The sequence below is a fragment of the Macrobrachium nipponense genome, chromosome 1 (genome assembly GCF_015104395.2).
Source record: "Macrobrachium nipponense isolate FS-2020 chromosome 1, ASM1510439v2, whole genome shotgun sequence".
In the NCBI taxonomy this organism is placed as follows: domain Eukaryota; kingdom Metazoa; phylum Arthropoda; class Malacostraca; order Decapoda; family Palaemonidae; genus Macrobrachium; species Macrobrachium nipponense.
Genome location: NC_087200.1, coordinates 31,694,777 through 31,717,276, shown reverse-complemented (window position 1 = coordinate 31,717,276; position 22,500 = coordinate 31,694,777). Strand labels below are relative to the sequence as shown.

Here is a 22,500-nt window from a genome sequence, read left to right as displayed (position 1 = left end):
TTCCGGTTTCCATCCTGCCATTACATAAAAGGAATGGAATAACCATTAATTTGCAGTAGAAAACCAGAGAAGCGCAGCTCTTGAGCAACATGAAATTGGCGAATGGAATTTTCATGCTTTCTTTGATTTCATATTAATATTTATTTTTTTACAACCACCAACCCACTTCCCTATCCCCACCCGAAACTCTACAGCTCTACAAAACTTGTCCTGCAAACGCAGCCTCCGTTGGTCCATCTGATATACACGCTGTTGGATAAGGGGAGGTAGTGGGGATTTGGTCGAGGGAGGCCCCAGGGGCGCCTTCATCCCATGTATATATATAGCGATGCAACAGTTATTTTCATCCCGGCTCGCTTATATCTTATTTGCCCTCGAGCGCTTAAGGGCGATTCTCCCGTCCTGGATGCAAAGAAAGTGACCCTCTCGGCCTCGGCGAATGACTACGTAAAAAAGAAAGAAAAAAAAAAGCAAGTTTTCCATAATAGTTCTCTGGCGTTCTTCCCGCCCCGGGTAAACCGTAAATTTCTCCTTTGCCGTTTGGCATCCATGGGTTTTAAACCGCCCGCCCCCACTCTCCCTTCCCCTACCCCCGCCCCTTCTCCCAGTACAAGCTCCCTGCCCCTTCTCCCGGTACCAGTTATTTACGGACCTCCTGAACCATTAGGCTGCGAAAACCCGTCTTACAAATCCGGATTATATCCTCAAACATTCCTATTCCGTTCTGTACCCTCTCCACCCCCTCCCCCCTCCACAAGCCTAGTCCTCCGCCCGTGCCCCCCGCCCCTCCTCCCGCCAGCCCCTATCAATAAGAGAAAAATGTCGCATTAAGGGAGAAAGCTACCTACTTTGAACAAAAAGTTTTGAAGACAACGTTACCAATTTACTTTTTTATGGACCTCCGTAATATCAGGTGAACGAGTTTGCAAATCGTAATTTCGAGACAACAAAGCCTCAAACGCTACAGTCGAGAATGCCCGAAGAGATGCGCCACCCAAACGGGTTCCAGTCGAGCCTTAAATCAATGGCGAGAACACTTTAGTAACTCTAGACCAACAACTGAAATAACAGATCTCAAGTCTGTCGAGACGTCTGATAACATTGCGGAGAACATGTGTCCCAAATTGAGCTGGCAATGGCTACGCTGGAGTCTGTAATGACTACAATTTGATTCGACGCCAAAGTTCCGTAATACTTGGACGATTACAGTTGCCCATTGACGGTCCAGTCATGGCTTCTGCGTACGAACCTGACTGCTAAAATTGACAGGGCTGTAGTAATATGTTGATCTAAGGACCTTCTCCACTCAAATAGGACACCGTTTCTTGGGTTAGGTTAGGTCAGGATGGATCAAATGAGCTGCTGTTGTTTCACTTGCTGAGTAAGGTGGCTTTTTTTGTTTTCGTTTGTCGTCGGGGAATGGTGATAGCAGTATGTGTTTAAGAGAGAGAGAGAGAGAGAGGAGAGAGAGAGAGAGAGAGAGTGGGGAGAGGAAAATTCTACGTAGTGAGAAAGTAGCTTACAGGAGGAAAGGATAAGGAGCAGTGTGTGTATATATATATATATATATATATATATATATATATATATATATATATATATATATATATATTTATATACATATATATATATATATATATATATATATATATATATATATATATATATATATATATATATAGAGAGAGAGAGAGAGAGAGAGAGAGAGAGAGAGAGAGAGAGAGAGAGAGAGAGAGAGAAAACAATCTAGTGTGAGGAAACCCAAGAGAGTTATTAAGTAAGGGGCCTTAACTCCAACGTACGCAGTGCCTGCATATATTAAAGTAACACAGCCTTTTGCTTCCTGGATTTCCATTTCAGGTCGACCAAAAAAAAAAAAAAAATGAAGCAAAAAATGAAAACATCAATATACATTACTTTCTTTTGGCCTAAATACCGGATTCCGTAAATTCTGTTTAGGATTACTCGTACAATACATTTTTATGTGGAGATGTAAGCAGCTTTAGGAAACACTTTTATTTACGTCCAGATAATTGAAAGTATTTGTGCTCCAGTTTCTATTTTTCATGGGGAAATATTCAGCATCCTTATGCTTCTGAGTTTGTGAGTGCATGTGTATATTTTATGTATACTCGTTTATCCTGTATAATTGTTAATTATTCTGTTGTAATTGGAAGACCAGAGCTGCGATATCTTGAGCGTTTGGATTGTTCAAGCTTTCAATCGGTTACCTAGCAACGGGACCTACAGCTTACTGTGAGAGCCGAACCACACAAGTTGGCAAGTTCCTCGTTGGACGAGTGGATTACGTGCTCGCCTACCGATTCGGTAGTCCCGAGTTCGATTCACCGCCCTGCCAACGTGGAATTAGAGGAATGTGTTTCTGGTGATTAGAAATGAATTTCTTCACATAATTTGGTACGGATCCCACAGTATGCTGTAGGACCCGTTGCTAGGTAACCAATATAAATATATATATATATATATATATATATATATATATATATATATATGTGTATATATATATATATATATATATATATATATATATATACATATATGTATATATATATATATATATATATATATATATATATATATATATATATATATATATATATATATATAATATATATATAATATATATATATATGTGTGTGTGTGTGTGTGTGTGTATTTGTGTGTGTGTGTGTATAATTGTATATTGTTCAGATCTGTGGAGGCAAAATGTAAAAGAATTGATTATCAATAATTAAAAAGAAAAATAAAAGACTTCACTGGAAGTAAGCTCGGCTGAAATTTTGAGATAAGGCTGTAGCCAACAATACAGAATTTAGGACAAAGGACAAGTACTGACACCTATGAGGTCTTACAGCTCTGAAAGGGAAGAGGAAAACCTCTTAGATGCACTACTGAAACAATAATGTTAGGAGAGGGTGGGAAGTAAGATAGGAGAATACGGATGGAGCTACAGTAAAAGGAGTGAAATTGGCTGTAGCTAGGGACCGGAGGGACTTTGCAAAGAACCTTCAGTAATACCTACAATGAACCGCATGAGGTGCACTGACGGCACCACCTCCATACGGGGATGGACGTAGTCGAGGGAAGTGGAAGAATGCAGAAAAAAATGGGATGCTGTCATGAGTCTCGTTTTCCATTCACGCATCTCAACGGTATCGTCCAAAAAAATGGGGCAAACTATTCGGTCATTCTTTGAAGGTGTTCTCTTCTATTATAGTTTTCAGTTTTGGAAACTGAAAACTATAATCTTGAGTGAGTAAAGTCAGTTGCCAGAGGAACTAAAGTGAAAAATTCCCATTACATCCTTGGAATACTTAATTAGTTGAATATAAAGATTTATATGGGAGAGATCTATGACTCTTTTTGAACTCTTCCGTCAACTTATTTAGAACAGCAAGATAAGATGGCTCAGACATACCTGTAAGATAGCGGCTGGGAAGAGAGTATATAAATTTTACCATTGGATTTTATTGGAAGGTCCTAAATGTTTTCATATTAATATTTTTTTAAAAGGCTAGTTTTCCTCAGATTATATTTTTTGAAAAGGCTAATTTTTCTCAGATTTTATTTTTCGAAAAAGCTAATTTTTCTCAGATTATATTTTAAAGGCTAAAGTTTTTCAAATATTTGTCCAAGGCTAAAATTTTCCAGATTATATTTGTCAAAGGCTAAAGTTTTTCAAATTATATTTTTTAAAAGGCTAATTATTCTCATTATATTTGAAAGGCTAATGTCTTTCAGTTTATATTTTAAAGGCTAAATGTTTTCAGGTTATATTTTATGAAAAGGCTAATTTTTATCTGATTATAATTTAAAGGCTCAAGTTTATCAGATTTTATTTTTTGAAAAGGCTAATTTTTCAGATAATATTTCTTAAAGGCTACAGTATTTTAGATTACATTGTATCATTAGTATCATTAAAAGGATGAATTTTTAAAATTGCATTTGTTTAAAAAAGGCAAAGTCTTTTAGTTTAAGATCTCCAAAAGACAAATTGCTCGTGTCACTTGGTCGAAAAAATAAGTTTTTTTATGTAAAAAAAACTATGGTTTTTTTTAGAATCATTTCATCGAAAAGAGAAAGAAAATTTTAAGTTTACTTCTTTCAAGTGGAAAATGATTATTTGTTCAAGAAGAGTTTTTGGAATTAATGAATGTATTACTTTTCTGTTTCTCATAAGTTTGTTTACAACTTATTTGGAGTCTGAAATTCATCACGCAAGGCTAAATTAAATATTTTCTCTTCCGGTATCAACAAAAATCACTTAGTATCTTGATTTTCAACTCATTATACATGAAAGGAGAGAGGAATGAATTTGAATGCGGAGAAATGCATCACTTTCTTAATTGTTCTTGCTTTAACCAATGATTAAAACAATTTCATATTTCGAAAAACAATTGTCAGAAACTGAAAAGAAAAAGATAAATTATTTTATGATGGCACACGCTCAGAAACCCGCCGAGATATGGTTTATTTCAAGCAGACTTACAAAGAGAGAAATATACCACAATCAAGGTCTGAGTAGACATCAAAAGAATGGATATTAGGTAAAGAGAGATTGGAAATGGGATCCGTGGAATAAGGAGGAAAAGAAAGCAGTGCCCATACGTGGGATCCACACAACAACATCACACAATCAGGTAATCGGATTCCCTAATTAACTTCAACCGGATGCTAATGGAATCAGAGTCATTAGAAACCAATCTTTTCTGTCTGAATGGCAAATTCCCCTCGGGGGTTTCCATTAGCTAATAGACGGAAGAGCGAAGAAGAAGAAGAAGAGGAAGAAGAAACGCAGCTGCTTCCAGTTACCGTCTCTCGGGACGGCGAAGCGATCTCGATCTGAACTTTCATGCTCTTTTCTTCTTCTTCTTCTTCTCCTTCTTCTTCTTCTTTGCCGTTTTATCTTTCATCTCTCTCTCTGTGTTGGCCTCTTGCGGGTATCGTGCATCACTTGATGGATTTGATTCGCCTGTTGACCCGGTTACAAAAGAGGTTGTGTGTGGCTGATATCGGATAGAGCTAGAGAGCTTTCCCATGAGCCTCTTGTGGGGGGCTGTGGGGGTGGAGGGGGGGGAGGGGGGGGCTCGTGTTGGTAGGGGTGGGCGGTGGGGGGTGGGGGTGGGGGGTGGGGGGGGTTTGTTTGATTCATTTCTTCTCATGCTTAGAAAGAAGACACCGGCCCTCCTGGAATGACATGGTGGCTGAAAGAATGTTTTCCGGAAATAAGAAAAGCCAAAGAAAATATCCGTTTGAATTTCTAAGAGTTTAGTTCGTCAAGATCTTTTCCCCTCAGAAGAAAACGAATACTTTGTTGGATTTATTCATTTTATAAGATTGAACCGATCAAAGACGACTGAAATATTGTTATATTTTATAATATAGTGACTGTTCTTTAACGTTATGGCAGTGAATGTCTGTTTGTATGCAAAGTCATTTAATGTAGTACGTGGTGCACGGTAGCTGATGCCACCAAAGATAAAAGTGTGCAGCCTTCAGGGAGAATTAGAGTGACCATGTTATTAAAAGCGATCTGGTATCACGCTAATCGGTAGCTATTCTCGATAACATATTTATACCTTCCATCAGTATCACACCAATGTTAACATTTCTCACTTGAGAGTTAGCTAGAATAAAGTTCGTTTCTTGCTGGGACATTCGATTAGAATAGACAGATACAGAAAAAATAAAGAAATGGCTAACTAATTAAGCTTCTATTGAATGAGATACAAAGTGTTTACTTTTGAATTAAAATCTTTTTGTCCGGATTTCACCAAATGGTGTGACAGTACATGAGTTTTAGTGAATAATGTTCCTAGATATCTTCTGTTAAAAGCAGACTTATTGATTCTTTTGAAATCCCTAAAATACAATATTTAGAATAAAATCATGCTCAAACTCTGTCAGTCATCAACAACGATTTAACCTTTCCGACAACATATATACCCGTTGTATAATATGTAAATCGTGCTATATATCATTTAAAGGTTTGTTGTAGACTTTTTTCTCACTCTCTGTCAAGTAATCTCCAAGCTTCATAGTAATTATATTGCGAAATCCTGTAAATTACAGTAGTATTAAATTTTTATAGGTCATGAAGTGGGAAGCGAAAAAAGACATGGTCATCTCATTTCACTGAGTGAAGGAAATTTTACTTCATCTGTAAGTCTTACAAAGTTCACTGCTTGTCTTTCCTAATTTTGTAACAAACTCATTCTTGTCTCCATTTCAACTTCATTAAAATTTTCATCGTTTTTTTTTTCTTTTATATCTAGGTGAGCCAAGGCTAAGTCGACCTCAGTTGCTGCTCCGGCGTGACCTCGTCCGACCTTGGACTCGGGATGACCTGATCTTGCCTTGCCTAGCCCGGGGGCATCCCACCCCATCCGTCACGTAAGTCTGGTTCTCTCACGATTTGACTCATGACATGTGTTACAGTAGATTCACATCAGCCGTGCATCTGATGTCTATGCCAGTTCCTTACGACGCTCCTGATTGGCTGTTAATAAGCTAATCACAGGGCTGGAAACTCTCAGTCTCTCCCGAAAGTTCACATAGGCAGGATGTATGTTCCATCTCTCCTAAGGGATACGTATTTTAAAAGTATCCCTCAGGAGAGGTGGAACGTACATCCTGCCTATGTGAACTCTCGAGAGAGAGACAGAGTTTCCAGCCCTGTGATTGGCTTATCAACAGCCAATCAGGAGCGTCGTAAGGGACTGGCCTAGACATCAGATGGACGGCTGATGTGAAACTACTTTTTTTATAGCTCTCTCTCTCTCTCTCTCTCTCTCTCTCTCTCTCTCTCTCTCTCTCTCTCGCTTCTTAGGTTTAAGTGATTTCCTTTTCGTATTCGTCCAGCTTAATAAATACTGGCATGCCAGGTAGATAATAGCGCCTGTGATGAATGAACAGTGCAATAAAAGGGGAAGGTGAAGGCATATTTTTGATGATTTTTCCTGGTATTTACCATAAACAGCAGCGGCCTAGGAATGTTTTCGAAGATGTTCCAATTTGATAACGTTCATTTAATCTTTGGAATATTTTTTTATGGTATTTCAGGTGAAATCTCTGAATTTTTAAAATATATTCATTGATTGATTCCAAGTTCTTTGCATAAGTTAGGAATTTTCTAAATATATCTTCGATGAAAATCTGAGATTTTTTATTTATTTATTTTTTTTCATTCACGAAAATCATTGTTCCTTTTTATTACGGGGAAAAATCTGAAATATCGATACCGTCTTCTTAAGATGTTCGATATGGGTTTTTGATATGTTTCACGCCCCTTTTTTTAAATTTAAAATTTTTATTCATCCGACAGATTCTGTTTTAACGAAAGTATGCCTTCCTGAATTATAATAATTATTAATTAATACCTGTATGTATATTATTTGTATGTAGGTATATATATATATTATATATATATATATATATATATATTATATATATCTATATATATGGTATATTTATATATATGTGTGTGTGTGTGTGTGTGTGTGTGTATCTATGTACATATTAAAATGAATTAACTCTCTTAAAGATCATCTTGACCATGATTTGCGAGGCATATTTCAACACACTGTTAATGTTTAACACTGAAGCGTAATGAACGAAATAAATCCACAAATTCCAGAATTACAAATTCCAGAATTACAAATTCCAGAATTACAAATTCCAGAATTACAAACTCCTCCAGCGGTTTCGAGACATCTCGTTTGGCCATCAGTATATTAAAAGCAATATTGAGAGCAATACGAAATCTCGTAACTCTCGATGAATGAGATCATCGAACGTGTGGCTTTATCTTATCCATCTTGCAAACCAGACATGAATGAATTCACCCCGAATTATAGATCACACACTCATTTGCATATCTGTGTCCTACATTTAACAGCCTGAGCTATAGTTAATGTAACGTATTAGATTAAGAAGACACATTTCGGCTGACGTAGAAATTCTATCGGTAATTTGATCTCTGTCTGAATAGCCCCGTTCCTCTGAAGATATTATTTTCGTGCTATTAATAGCGATGTTCATCATACGGTTCGTTCGTTGGGGTTAGATACAATTTGCAATGAGGGTTTCCGACGTGAACTCGATTCTAAAGGGAGTTAAACGAGGAATTCCAAGGCGTGGATGTGTAAAATGACATCGTTTATGAATGAGAAATTCAAGTGTGTGGATAAAAGCTTGTCGAGTGCCATTCTGTGCACGGAATTACTTTAAAAAAATTGTTTAAACGTGATATTTCAGCCGTCGTATTTTGTGTCCTTGCTGCTTCTGGGAATGTAAGGGACACGCATACACGCACACACACACACACACACACACACACACACACACACACACACTCGCACTCACACCCACACCAGACTAACATATCTTTTAACGGCTGTAATATCTGTCCCCACCGGCTTGCTGTTAACAGCCGTGGAATGGAGTAATATCTTTTCGAAATCTTTATTAGTTGATTAAAGCGTCTTAGCTCTTAACAGTTTATTGGAATGTTATATATAAAATATTTTTGTTGAAAGCATGGAATATTGTTTTCTAAGATATTTTTTATTGAAAGGTACAGAAATTTTTTAGAAGAAAATAAAACTTGGTACTGTGTTTTAACATTAATTAAGTTTGTGAGCGTTACATATCCAAGGTATGAATTGATTTGCTCTTTTTCTGTTTTCCATAATCTCTTATTTACTTTCCCCTTCTTCGGGGGTTGTTCTGTCTCTTCTCTTAGCGTTAGACCTTCATTCCTTATGCTTCTCCCTCTTTTTAATATAGTAGTTAAGTATGTACAAGGGCACTGAGTTGCCCTAATCGACGGAATTTACATAAAAATAAAAATGTTCTGACTTATGTTTTGGGTGATTGTTACTTTCAGTCTGTCAGAATTCTTTGCGTATTGTAATTGGAAACTTGAATCCCAGGAAGTTTCATTTTCAGTTGGAAACTATAAGTTTTAGGACATTGCAAGAAAATTTGGTTTGTGTAAAATTCATCAAAATTCTAAATCACTGTGCATTTTATACTTTAAGCTTTTTAAGTATAAATTCCACTACATTCTAGTATCCTCAATAAAATTTTTGTTAATTTAGAATACTATTGATATTGTAACCTTTATAATTTCAAGATGATAACTCGATTCTCTTTTTTTTTCACCCTCGTAGGTGGTACCGCGATGACGAGGCCCGTGGGCGTGTGAGTGTTGGCAGCAGTGGGCGGGTGCAGGTCATGGGCGGGCAGCTCCTTCTGTCTTCCCTCCGTCAGGATGACTCGGGTCATTATATGTGCATCGCCAATAATTCGGCAGGAACCGATTCATACAGGTAAAGAAGGTTTTACCTGAATTTATTGTGTCAAACTAATGAGGCATTTATTTTGTATACTTGATAGTATTTATTTTTATATATATTTATTAACAGTGACCATTTTGGAAAACAGATCATTTCAACTTTCGATATTTTTTTTCATATTATTCTTTCTTTGCTCTTTTTGATTTCTTAGCTTCATGTCCCAACTCTCTCTCTCTCTCTCTCTCTCTCTCTCTCTCTCTCTCTTCTCTCTCTCTCTCATGATCGTCATTACTTGTCATCCTCGACATTATCATGTGAGTATTGTCGTTAGTATTCTCATTATCATCCTCATAGTCATGTCAGTATTGTCATTATTATTCTCATCATCACTATTTCAGTATTTTCATTATTCTTCACACCATCATCTTGTCAGTATTGTCATTATTATTCTCATCATCATGATTCCAATATTGTCATTATTATTCTCATCATCATGATTCCAATATTGTCATTATCATTATCATCATCATCATCGTCATCATATCAGTATTCTCATCATTATTCTCATCATCATCATGAAGCCAGTAATGTCATTATCAATCTCATCATCATCATCATGTCAGTATTGGCATATCAGTATTGTCATCATTGTTGTTATTGTCATGATTTCAGTATTGCCATTAGCATTCTCATCATCATCATCATCATGTCAGTGTTGTCATTATTATTCTCATCATCATCATCAAGTCAGTAGTGTCGGTATTATTGTTATCATCATGATTTCAGTATTGTCATTATCATTCTCATTATCATCAACATGTCAGTATTGGCATTATTATTCTCATCATCATCATCATCATGTCATTATTCATTATTATTCTCATCATCGTCATCATCAGGTCAGTATTTTCATTATTATTCTCACCATCATGATTTCTGCATTGTCATTGTTATTTTCATCATCATCACCATGTCAGTATTGTCATTATCATTCTCACCATCATGCAAATCATCATGTCAGCATTATCATCTTGTTTCACTGACATTTTTCACAGTTATGCCACCTTCATTTTGCCCAACGTCATTATCACTGTAATTATATATATTAATCATTATATTATATATATAATATATATAATTAGTATAATATATATATATGTGTGTGTGTGTGTGTGTGTGTGTGTGTGTGTGTGTGTGTGTGTGTGTGTGTACACGCACACCACAAGTTTACATATACACATACATATATAAGAGGTTCAGGAGGTCCATTGATACTTCACATGAGGACCAAGATTTATTATAAAACGTTTCGCACATCAACTTTGTGCATCTTCATCTGTTAAAAGAGAAATGCATCTAATAAAACTAAAAATAAGGATTCACAATAGTATTCCATGTTAAAATGCAATAGAAATATAACTAATTTTAACTATTTATATTTTTATTGCATTTTTAAAACATGAATAATATTGTGAATCCTTGTTTTTAGCTTTTATTATATGCATTTCTCTTTTAACAGACTGAAGATGCACAAAGCTGAGAAACGTAATATGAGAAATCTTGGCCTTCATGTGAAGTATCAATGGACCTCCTGAAACTCTTATGCTGCGCTCCTGTATACCTCATACATACATATTTATAATATTATATATAATAATAATATCTTATATATCTATATCTATTATATAATCTATATCTATATAATATATGTGTGTGTGTGTGTTTATGTGTGAACTTGTGAATGAATGAATGTAGGTAATATGCGTTATCAGTCAGATGTACGAAGGTTGTATTGCAACTGCACATTTTTCATCTCACGATTTGGCCGATAACCGATGGCGCCAGTATTTTTGGCTTATACACGACGAACGCATAATCTTGCTTGATAAATATTATCTAGAATAATTAACACATCTCCACTGCTGCGCAAATGCATGCAGGGTCTGGGTGACCTTTGATTAAATGAAATCTGGTGTTTGGCTGAGCGTAATGATGCTGCTTATTGGATGGCTGTGTATTCTTCATTATTCTCTCTCTCTCTCTCCTCTCTCTCTCTCTCTCTCTCTCTCTCTCTCTCTCTCTATATATATATATATATATATATATATATATCTATATATAATATATACACTATACATACATACATACATACGTACACAACTATATATATAATATATATTTATATGGGTGTGTATTTTTGTGTGCATATACGTATATAAATATATATGGTACGTATGTATGTCATAAATCTCTCTCTCTCTCTCTCTCTCTCTCTGTATATATATATTATATATATATTGTATATATATATATATATATATATATATATATATATTGTAAATTTCTCTCACTCTCTTTCTCCCTCTGTATATATATATATATATATATATATATATATATATATATATATATATTATATATATATATATATATATATATACAGTGTGTGTATGTGTTGTAAATTTTTTTTTTTTTTTTCTCTCTCTCTCTCTCTCTCTCTCTCTCTCTCTCTCTCTCTCTCTCTCTCTCTCTCTGTCTGATAAAAAAAAACCTCACCATTTCCAGCAGAGCATGAAAACTTTCTTCATTTCCTTCTGTGCTCCAGAGTGTGTTTCGTTTCCCACGATAAAGAGAATCCATTTCCTTCCCATCTTGCTGGCAATTTTCTTCCACTTCCGTGGCCCCATTGGCCGTCAATTTGATTCCATCAACGTCTCGACTGAGAAATTGTTTACTATATTTCTTTATCTTTTTCTTTTTCTCTTCCCTTTCTTTTTGGTGTATATGGGAAATTTTTTGAAGTGTTTTAATATAATTGTAAAATTTATGGAAATGATGAGGAATAATTTGTATTATTTATTTTTTTTTACTTCTGCACTGACCCCAATTCACGATGATGCCAAAGGTATGTCTAATAAAGGTTTTATTCACAATGAAACTGTGTAATGAAGGCCTTTTATAGATAATACACCTTTAAGTTTATTGATAAGAGCACTCTATATTCAAGTATTGAGGCTTACGGAACTAGACATACCTGTGCCATAACTGTGAATTTCCATTCATTCACGAAACAAGTGATTAACAACCACAAAGTCTGTTAAGTACGGAAGGTGTAGATTCATCTGAAACGACGGTTATTTCACGTCCTTTATATACCAGTGTTTGCAAAATCTTCCTTAATACGATGCTCTGGTACTGTTCTGGGCAGCAGCCTCCTTGATATGCTCTGCTCCGGTGTTGGTTAGCAGCGGCGGTACCAGAGCACCCTTGATATCAAGAATGCTTTTGGGCAGCATCTTATGATGCTCTGCTCTGGTATTGGTTAGCAGCGCGCTGCTAACTATAGTAGATTCACATCAACCGTGCATTTGATGTCTAGGCCCATCCCTTACGACGCTCCTGATTGGCTGTTGCTGAGCCATTCACAGGGCTGGAAACTCTCAGTCTCTCTCGAGAGTTCACAGGCAGGATGTATATTCCACACATCTTCTGGGGAATACTTTTGAAAGACGTATCCCTCAGGAAAGGTGGAATATAGATCCTACCCATATGAACTCTCGAGAGAGACTGAGTTTCCAGCCCTGTGATTGGCTTATCAACAGGCAATTAGGAGAATCGTAAGTGACTGACCTAGACATAAAATGCATGTGAATCTACTATAGCACCAGAGCAGAGCATCATAGGATGGTGCCCAAATTGAGCAGACCATATCAAGGATGCTGCCCAGAACTCGATTTCAAGTTCTATAATCTATTTCCCTCACCTGACACTTTTTATTTCCAGGGTTGACGTTCAGGTCAGGGACCGTCTGAGCGTCTCAATTGAACCCACCCTGCAGAGGGTTGACCTGGGTCGACCTGCCAGGCTAACCTGCCAGGTCAATGGAGCTCCTGTGAATTCCGTGGCGTGGTACAAAGACGGTAGGCCCCTCCCCCCACTGCCCCGCCTCACGACCTATGACAGGTCTCTTCATATAAGCCAGGTCAGTAGTTTGAGGTGAGCTGTTTCAAATTCAACTCCTCCATTGGTGTCGTTACCAGAGCTAATGAAAATACTCAGTAACGAAGTCCAAGTGACAAATGTGTCATGATGATTAGTTTTATATATTTTTATAACAATTATGGAACAAGCATAATAGAAAATCTGTAGCAGTTTGCCTGCATGGAGTGAGGTGTATATGGATGATACTTGAAACAGATTGATTTCAGTAACAACAATTTAACGAAAGAATTTTTTAGTTTTAGTTTATCTTCAAACATTTTCAGAATATGCTTAAATGGGTGGTAGCTTGTGACTTTGTGTACGTGCGCGCCTGTGTGAGTGTCCATAAATATATGAATGTGTATATATATATTATATATATATATATATATATATATATATATATAATATGACTGGTAAAAATGTTCCGTTATAACAGAAATATCGAGAGAGAATACTATATTTAAGAGACAGCAGTCTCTGAAATATAGTATTTCTCTCTCTATATTTTGGTGTTTTTTATGGGCTCCTTTTATCAGATATATATGTATATATATATATATATATATATATATATATATATATATATATATAGAGAGAGAGAGAGAGAGAGAGAGAGAGAGAGAGAGAGAGAGAGAGAGCACACAACGAGATAGAACCTAACCCACACGTAACGCTAGATTTGATGACGGCTTAAGAGCGTATGCTACCGGGTTGTACCTCGTAGCCATAACAATATCAATAACGTATGAATAACATCCGGTTATACTGCGCTTCGATCTACCTTCTATTGTCCAGATAACGCCATAACCGAAAAGGGTTATGGCTTCATAAATCGAACCGGTTCTCTCTTTTTCGTTTTTATAAACCATGAGAGGAGAGATCTGAGGCGACTATAACTTCGACAGGAGTGAGATGCTGTGAGAAGTTGAGGTCAGGCGAGGAATAGGCAGTCTTGGATGAGGACAAATAAGGAAAGTCGACTCAGATGTTAAAGGAGGAAATTACGTAAACGTTCACTTGATCTGAGAAGTCGCTCGCTGAGGTCTCTTTGTAGTAGAGACTGAGGTCACTTATAGGACAATGTGAAAACAAAATGTTAATGAAGAAAAATGTGTATTGAGCTGATAGGATGATTGATATATATATATATATATATATATATATATATATACTATATATATATATATATATATATATATATATATATATATATATATCAAACGTATATACATATACACACATACATATAGTATATAGTAAAAGGCGAAACAAAACTCGTAAATGTCATTTCGATACCGAAGGATTACTGCCAAATAGTTTTCCTATAAATGCATTCCCAGTTTCATCCCGAGTATAAATCACCGAAGGTTTTTTTTTTAATATAGATATTTTTTTCGTCAAAGAATCTTTATGCCGTGATGTCGAACCAAAGCTGATTCTGTGCGTACATTTATCTCTCGTAAGCCCTTGCGAATCTTTATATATACAGCTTCTGAAATCTTTATAAACGGTATTATTATTTACAGGCTTTAGTTTTGGAGTTATGGATAGCACTCAGATTCAGTGGTGTGTGTGTGTGTGTATGTGTGTGTGTGTGTGTATGTGTGCGCGCGCGCGTGGGCGGTAGCAGGGGGGTGGGAGGTCTCTGATAACTGTTAGTACTATTTTGGAGATTTATATGAAAAAATTGTTATCTGTGAGAGAGTAAACTTCCAGACGATAAAAACGAACGTGAGAGATTTAAAAGACAAGAGTAGCCTGAAAAAATGAATCAAATATGATTGAAATAATAATTTGAAAATAGGCTTGACATTAACGACAGAATGAACAAGAAAAACACGAGAATATGCAAGACAGAAAGGCGATGCTCTCTCTCTCTCCTCTCTCTCTCTCTCTCTCTCTCTGTTAACTGTTAATACTATATTTAAGATTTATATGAGAGAATTCATATTTGTGAAGGAGAGTAAACGCCCGAACAATAAAATCGAGTATAGAATATTTAAAAGACTGACTGAATTATGATTGAGTATTATATCAAAGTAACTTTAAAAATGGTTAAATATAACCAACAAATTTAAAAATGAGCTTGAAATTAACGAAAGAGGGGACAAAAAATAACACGAGAAGGTAATGCATCAAGGGGATGATGAAGAAGGAATGCATGTGAGAAACTGAAGTAAAACTGAAACTTTAAATGAAACACGGAACTCAAAGAAGAGTAAACAGACGATGGTTTCTCAAACATTTATTTTCTCTTTTTGAGTAAATGGCTCTTAATTCTTCCGTACCGTGTGTATTCTGCAGGTATCCCGTGAAGATGGAGGGATGTACCAGTGTTTGGCTAAGAACGACGCTGACTCAGCACAAGGCGTTGCCCAACTGGATCTAGGCGGTGAGTAGGCCTATGTGTATGTTTAGTTTTGGGTAGAAACCGTGCAACGAGAATGTTTGACTTATGGTGGGTAGGCCTAAAACTTTGAAAGGTGCTTGGTCGGGAAATAACGCTGTTAAATTAAGTGGTAAGCTTATTAAGTGGTTTATGTTTATTCAAAAAGTTTATGGTCATATGATGTACATATATATATATATATTATATATATATATATATATATATATATATATATATATATATATTATATATATATATATATATTAAAAGGACTACAAGTGACCTCGTCAACAAGAAAACCCAAACATTAGTAATGCTTTTGTTTATGTATGTCTAATTTGACATATAAAATAGTTGTATCATTCTAGGCCGAGCTCAGGTTAAAGTGTTGTATGGGTATACATACAACACTATAACCTGAGCGCGGTGATTTTTTTCCCCCGTAAATTAGTTGGCTGGTGGGAATAAGTAAGTCTACAGTTTTATGACTCATTAAGCAAGGCTATAAAAAGGCTTATCTGCTGTGTAAGGAAGAAGGCTCTTTTTTTTTTTCTTACCATACTTCTCGTTGCCCTCTCTCTCTCTCTCTCTCTGTGAATTTTTGTCTTCATTTTAAATCAATTTTACCATACTCTTCTGTTTTTTTTACATTTTTTCTTCATTTTTAAACCATTCTCTCTCTATCCTCTCATCTCTCTCTGACTTTTTACTATATAGTATCCTGTTATCAACAAGCTGGTTCAACCATTTAATTGGGTATTTTTGTTCGTTAATAATGAACTGAAAAATTAGAATAATATATTGAAGGATATGACTATTAATGTGGTGGGTGGAGTTGGGGGGTGGGTGGGGGGGGGGGTGGGGGGGGAGATGGAAATTAGCTTGTTTTTCCTTAAGTTATTATTATTTATTTATAAATACAAATTTTATTACTACTGAGTCATAGACATGACGGGTTTGTTAAAATTCAACAAATGCGTTTAAGTTTTTTTTTTTTTTTTTTTTTTTTTGAAGAGTGGCGGGTGAGGGTGAGGGGGGTGAGGGTGAGGGGGGGGGGGCGTTAGGAGAGCGGTAAAAATGTAGCTCTCGTAAAGTTTTCTTTTCTTTACACCACCCTTAAAGTTTTATCTCCATTTCACGACGGTGACCCAAGGTCATATTGTTCTTGGGGTGACCCAAGTGACACTTGCTTTTTTTTTTTTTTTTTTTAACGCTCGTTCTGTGTCAGTCTTTTTCTAATATGTCTTGTGTCGACCTTCATTCTGAGGTCTGTAAGTGAAGACATTTTGTCCGTCCATCTATCCATTTGTTAACGCTCTCTCTCTCTCTCTCTCTCTCTCTCTCTCTCTCTCTCTCTCTCTCTCTCTCTCTCTCTCTCTCTCTCCACATTGCTTACAACTAGTGAATTACATTTGCTTGCATGAATATTCCGCCCACGTCACTGGATAATGAAGTGAGGTTCATCAAAAAATCAATTTCATTTTAGATTCAAAAGTAGGAAAAGATGAGCGATAACCTAATTTTTCGGTTGATTACATATTGCCTGGTTAAAGGGAAGCTTAATGAATAATTGTTTCGAAATGTAAACCATATTATTGGCATCGTCTTTTCATAATGCATAGTTCCTCGTTGGACAAGTTGTTTACATGCTTGCCTACCGATTATGTAGCCCCGAGTTCGATTCCTCGCTCTGCCAACGTGGAATCAGAGGAATTTGTTTCTGGTGATTGGAAATTAATTTTTCGATATAATGGGGTTCGGATCCCACAGCAAGTTGTAGGTCCCGTTGCAAGGTAACCAGTTGGTTCTTAGTCACGTAAAAATATCCAATCCTTCGGGCCAGGCCTAGGAAATCTGTTAATCAGCTCAGTAGTCTGGTTAAAATAAGATATACTGAACTTTTTCATAATGAGTATAAAAAACAGTTGTGGTTATTCAAAAGCTATGATAGTTCCCTATTACTAATAACAGGATTTTCTAAGTTTGTTGAATAAGTTGATGTGTAACCTAAGAGATCATTGTTGTGGTTCGACTTGTCAATATTTAATTCTGGTGAAGGACAAGATGGTCCAATACGATCAATATTTCGGGCGCAGGTTATAATTTTGTCGAAAATATCGCGTACGAAGACTTCAATATGCACCCAGGACGGTAGGTTATTTTGCGCAAAATTTTTTTTAAATCTAAATTAGCGTAAACTGGAAAATCCTCTAATTTCCGACTTTTATGGAACCGTTGCCTGCGAAGTATAGCTGGTATTTACATCAAGGCGGCAGCCGGGGATAATCGAAAAGCACGAGAATTTCACAAACATTCAGTCAAATACTAAGAAGCGCTCTTAAATGTTTGACGCTGCGTGATTGTTAATATTAACTTGATTCGCCGCTTCCAGGATCAACAAACGCGCCTCGTCAACCATTTAGGATCGCTTCCTAGTATTTGACTGAATGCTTGTAAACAAGCGGATGAATATTTAGTTCCTTCAAATCAGGTGGTGAATGTTTTATACTGAGCAGTGCATCCCTGACCAAGATCTCCGATATCGAATAATCTTTGATATTATTATTTTGCAATCAGATAAAGTTACGCATCTTCTTCATAATAAAAATTTGACAAGTTTGTACTATTGCAAACATAAATAAATAGATAAATATATGAATAAATAAAAATTTTAAAAATCAGTCAAACTACCAACATCATTGTAACCAATAAGATGCTCAGTTTGATTAATTGAAATTAGGCTATAAAACCAAGTACTGGGTCACTTTCAGCCAGCCTTTGTTAAGAGAGTGAAAAGTGATGTAGTCATCATGTAGTAGTCATCATTTAGTGATGACTACAGTGCACCACGTGAGGTACACTGACGGTGCTATTTCCCTACGAGGATCTTGTTAATCATAACAAACTGACAAGTATGAAACATCCTCGAAAAGCGATCTGAATTAGAAACTGAACTGTAATAAATAATTTGTGGAGGTTTTGTGATTAAATGACAGAAACAAACTAACGAATTGTGTCGCAAAAAAAATGAGTAATTTTATTTAGTTGGCAAAATCGCAAACGAACTAAGTTGTCAATAGACTACCGTGCACTTTATACTAACGAAAATACTGAATAATAATTTCATGATAACAGCCGAACTGGAAATGAAAATCCTCTTTGGGGACAGCAAATAAAAGAGAGAAAACGGGGAAAAAATACAGTTAGGAGGATGCGTACGACAACGGCGAAAATCGTATATGTATATATATAACAAAAAAATATAAATAAAACCCGCTGGGTATTATGGTGTCGTCATGAATTTAATGTGAGCAAGCGAACGGTGACATTTAATTTACAATATTTGTTGGCTTTTAAAGCATTACTGGTCAAAATACAAAGCCGATTTGGGTGTGCTTCTTTTTTTCTATATACCAGAAATTTTCCTTTTTTCCCGAAAAAGCTACATCTATGATGTGCTGAAAATGATTCCGCGTACGCTAATTTTAGTTATTTTCTGAAGAGCATGAAGCTCAGATTATTATTTGTATATAATTAATAATTTTAGTTATCAACATTTGTCCTCTGCTAATTTAAATTGAAATGTTACTTCACTAGTTATTGCTATTACAAAGGGAAAAAAGTATTTATACTACTATTGTAAGTTCTAAGACTACTTTTACAGCTATCAGTAATAAAGAATGAATGGAAAATTAGATTATGATGGCTTGAGTGATATTGATTTTCATTACAAATAATAGTAAAAAAGACATGCTGAATATTTCATTACAAATAATAGTAAAAAAGACATGCTGAATATTTCATTACAAATGATAGTAAAAAAGACATGCTGAATATGACACCGACGCGAAACACAAGGATATTTTGCGAAGCAATATAATGTTTATGAAAATTCTGGTACCTTGCTAATATTATGGCCAAAATCTCTGTTACGTTGCAAATATTACGACACAAAATTCTGTTACGTTGCTAATATTACGACCAAAACTTCTTTAACGTTGCAAATATTACGACCAAAGATTCTGTTACGTTGCTAATTATACGGCCAAAGATTCTATTACGTTGCTAATATTACAACCAAAAATTATGCAACGTGCTAATATTACAAGAAAAGACTCTGTTACATTGCTAATATTACGACCAAAGATTCTGTTACGTTGCTAAGATTACGACCAAAAATTATATAATGTGCTAATATTATGAAAAAAGACTTTGTTACGTTGCTAATATTACGACCAAAGATTCTGTTACGTTGCTAATATTACGACCAAAAATTCTTTTAACGTTGCTAATATTACGACCAAAAATTCTGTTACGTTGCTAATATTACGACCAAAATTTCTTTTAACGTTGCTAATATTACGACCAAAAATTCTTTTCACGTTGCTAATATTACGACCAAAAATTCTTTAGCGTTGCTAATATTACGACCAAAGATTCTGTTATGTTGCGAATACCACGACCAAAAATTCTGTTACACTGCTAATATGACGACCAACGCAATAAATTCATTGGGACACATTGCTCTATGCTAGGTTACCCCCATAGTAAAAATACTCTCTCTCTCTCTCTCTCTCTCTCTCTCTCTCTCTCTCTCTCTCTCTCTCTCTCACACACACACACATGCGGGTAGTAACAGGAAATCCAGCCCATTTTCGGAAATTATGTGAGCTTCTATGGAAATATGTCTTTGCACGTGTTTAATTCTTATAAGCCAACCATCTGCGTATGGTTTCCTCTTTTGATGTTTAAATGGCATTATAGGCCCTCATTATACCTTGGTGAATACTCATGTTACAAACAGTACATATATAGTAAGGTTAAGGAAATACACAATTATAGTTCTGTTTGTTTATAGAATATTGGAAAAAAATGTAATGTAGCCTCCTTCAGGTTCTTTTCAGTTTTAAGTAAAATTATCAATTTGAATTTATCAGTTATTTTTATTGATTTTACGAAGTAAATCAAAAGAAAATAACTAAGTACATAACTATAACCCCCGTTTATTTTTAGAATATAGCTTCTGTTGGACGAAGTGTAATGCGACACCTTCAGTTCTTTTCAGTTTAAGAAAATTTATCAATTTGCGTTAATCAGTTATTTGTACTGGTTTTACGAAGAAAATAACGGGAAAATAACTAAATTCAGCCTCCATAAACAGTCGGCGTTGCTGCGTAAATAAGTCTTCGAGAGGAAGAACAAAATGAAGACGCTCTTACTTGAAAACATATTAATGTTTTTACTCTTGGTCGTATGAGCTCATGTTTGGTTCCTTATCAGCAAGAATGGGAGGAATAGCAAGCAATTGCAAGCTATTACTCTGAGCTGCGGAGTGCTTGCGTGCATTGTTTATCGTATCAATATTTGAGAACATGTACTGGGTAAATATATGCCCAGCCCTTAACATTCAAATTACAGCCTTGCATACATGTCGTAATAACACACGGGAAATTTATATAACTTCGCGAGTTTTGTGTTTAAAGAGCTTTCAGCGATTCCTTGTGTGCTGGCAAACGCAGGATTAGATTGTGCACAGACTCATATAAAAACAAAGGATAGATATTTCTTGAAGACATTTGTTTAAGCCACAAGTATGAGCAATAACGCCTTTTCACAAACGGACTCCACTTTCAACGAATTCTATTGTAATACAGTCTTCCCTTGAACATAAATCTTGTAACATAGAGAATGAGAGAAAGAAACAGGCTGGAAATTCCTACATGAATGCAGTGACTCAGTGCTGCTCTTAGACGTGTCGATTTTATAATTTCGTTATTACTTTCAGAAATTGGATCAACTCACTTGTGTTGTCTTAGTAGTCTAGACGCCCCATACCTGCAGTAGCAACCCCCATTTTATGGAAAAGGTGAACTTTGAGGTCAAAGAATAAACTAAAAAGGGCACATGCATACGCACACACACAAATACACAAAACACACTCACATATATATATATATATATATATATATATATATATGTGGTGCATATATGTATATGTGTGTGTGTGTGTGTATGGTGTTTTAATATATATATATAGGTATATAATATAATATATATAATATATATATATATATATATATATATATATATATATATGTGTGTGTGTGTGTGTGTGTGTGTGTGTGTTTTATTTTGTGTTGTGTGTGTGTGTGTGTGTGTGTGTGTGTGTGTGTGTGTGTATGATAGGTGTAAACGGATGCATTATACAATGGCATCGTTCGTCGTATCAACGAAACAGTACTTTCAATTCAAAATAATCATATAACCAAGCATACGGTGCATACCAATGTATATTAAGTATATACATCAAAATACTATACTCATACCACAATGAGCAAAGTGATCACGGAGAAAACGCGAGTGAATTTCCTGATATATATTTTACATATTCATCCCATGTTACCTCTCTTGCATATGTATACGCGTGTACCTTAGTGTCGGTTTCCATTCTCATGTCCGTCATAATCCCCAGGGGCCTCTTTTTTATCCCACGGTGGCACACTTTTACCCACTGACCTCCCACACAGCCTCACTTTTGCCTCCGCAAGTCGCCGTGTAAAAGGGAACAGGCGTTCTTGGAATGAAACAGGTGGGTGGAAGAGGAGGAAATGGGAAAGAGGAAGAGAGAAAGAGGAAGAGGGACAGGAGGGCAAATGTGGAATGGAAGGAAGAAGAAGAAGAGGACGAAGAAGAAGAAGAAGAAGGGAAGTTGGGAAGGAAGGAACTGACAAATATTACGTAATGGGAAAGACGAAAATGAGGAACTGGCGTTGCAGAAAGAAGAGGACTGTAGGAGGAAATGTAGTG

The 22,500-nt window shown here is 35.8% G+C and overlaps 1 protein-coding gene across 1 annotated transcript in view; it reads left to right on the top strand.

Moving 5' to 3' along the window:
• The window catches only part of LOC135219217 (cell adhesion molecule Dscam2-like), a 275,739-nt gene that overhangs the window by 139,014 nt on the left and 114,225 nt on the right, over positions 1 to 22,500 (top strand). Inside the window, 4 exon segments of the mRNA XM_064255786.1 lie at positions 6,297 to 6,414; positions 9,195 to 9,353; positions 13,104 to 13,302; positions 15,609 to 15,696. Of these exon segments, the coding sequence (XP_064111856.1) occupies positions 6,297 to 6,414; positions 9,195 to 9,353; positions 13,104 to 13,302; positions 15,609 to 15,696 (564 nt within the window).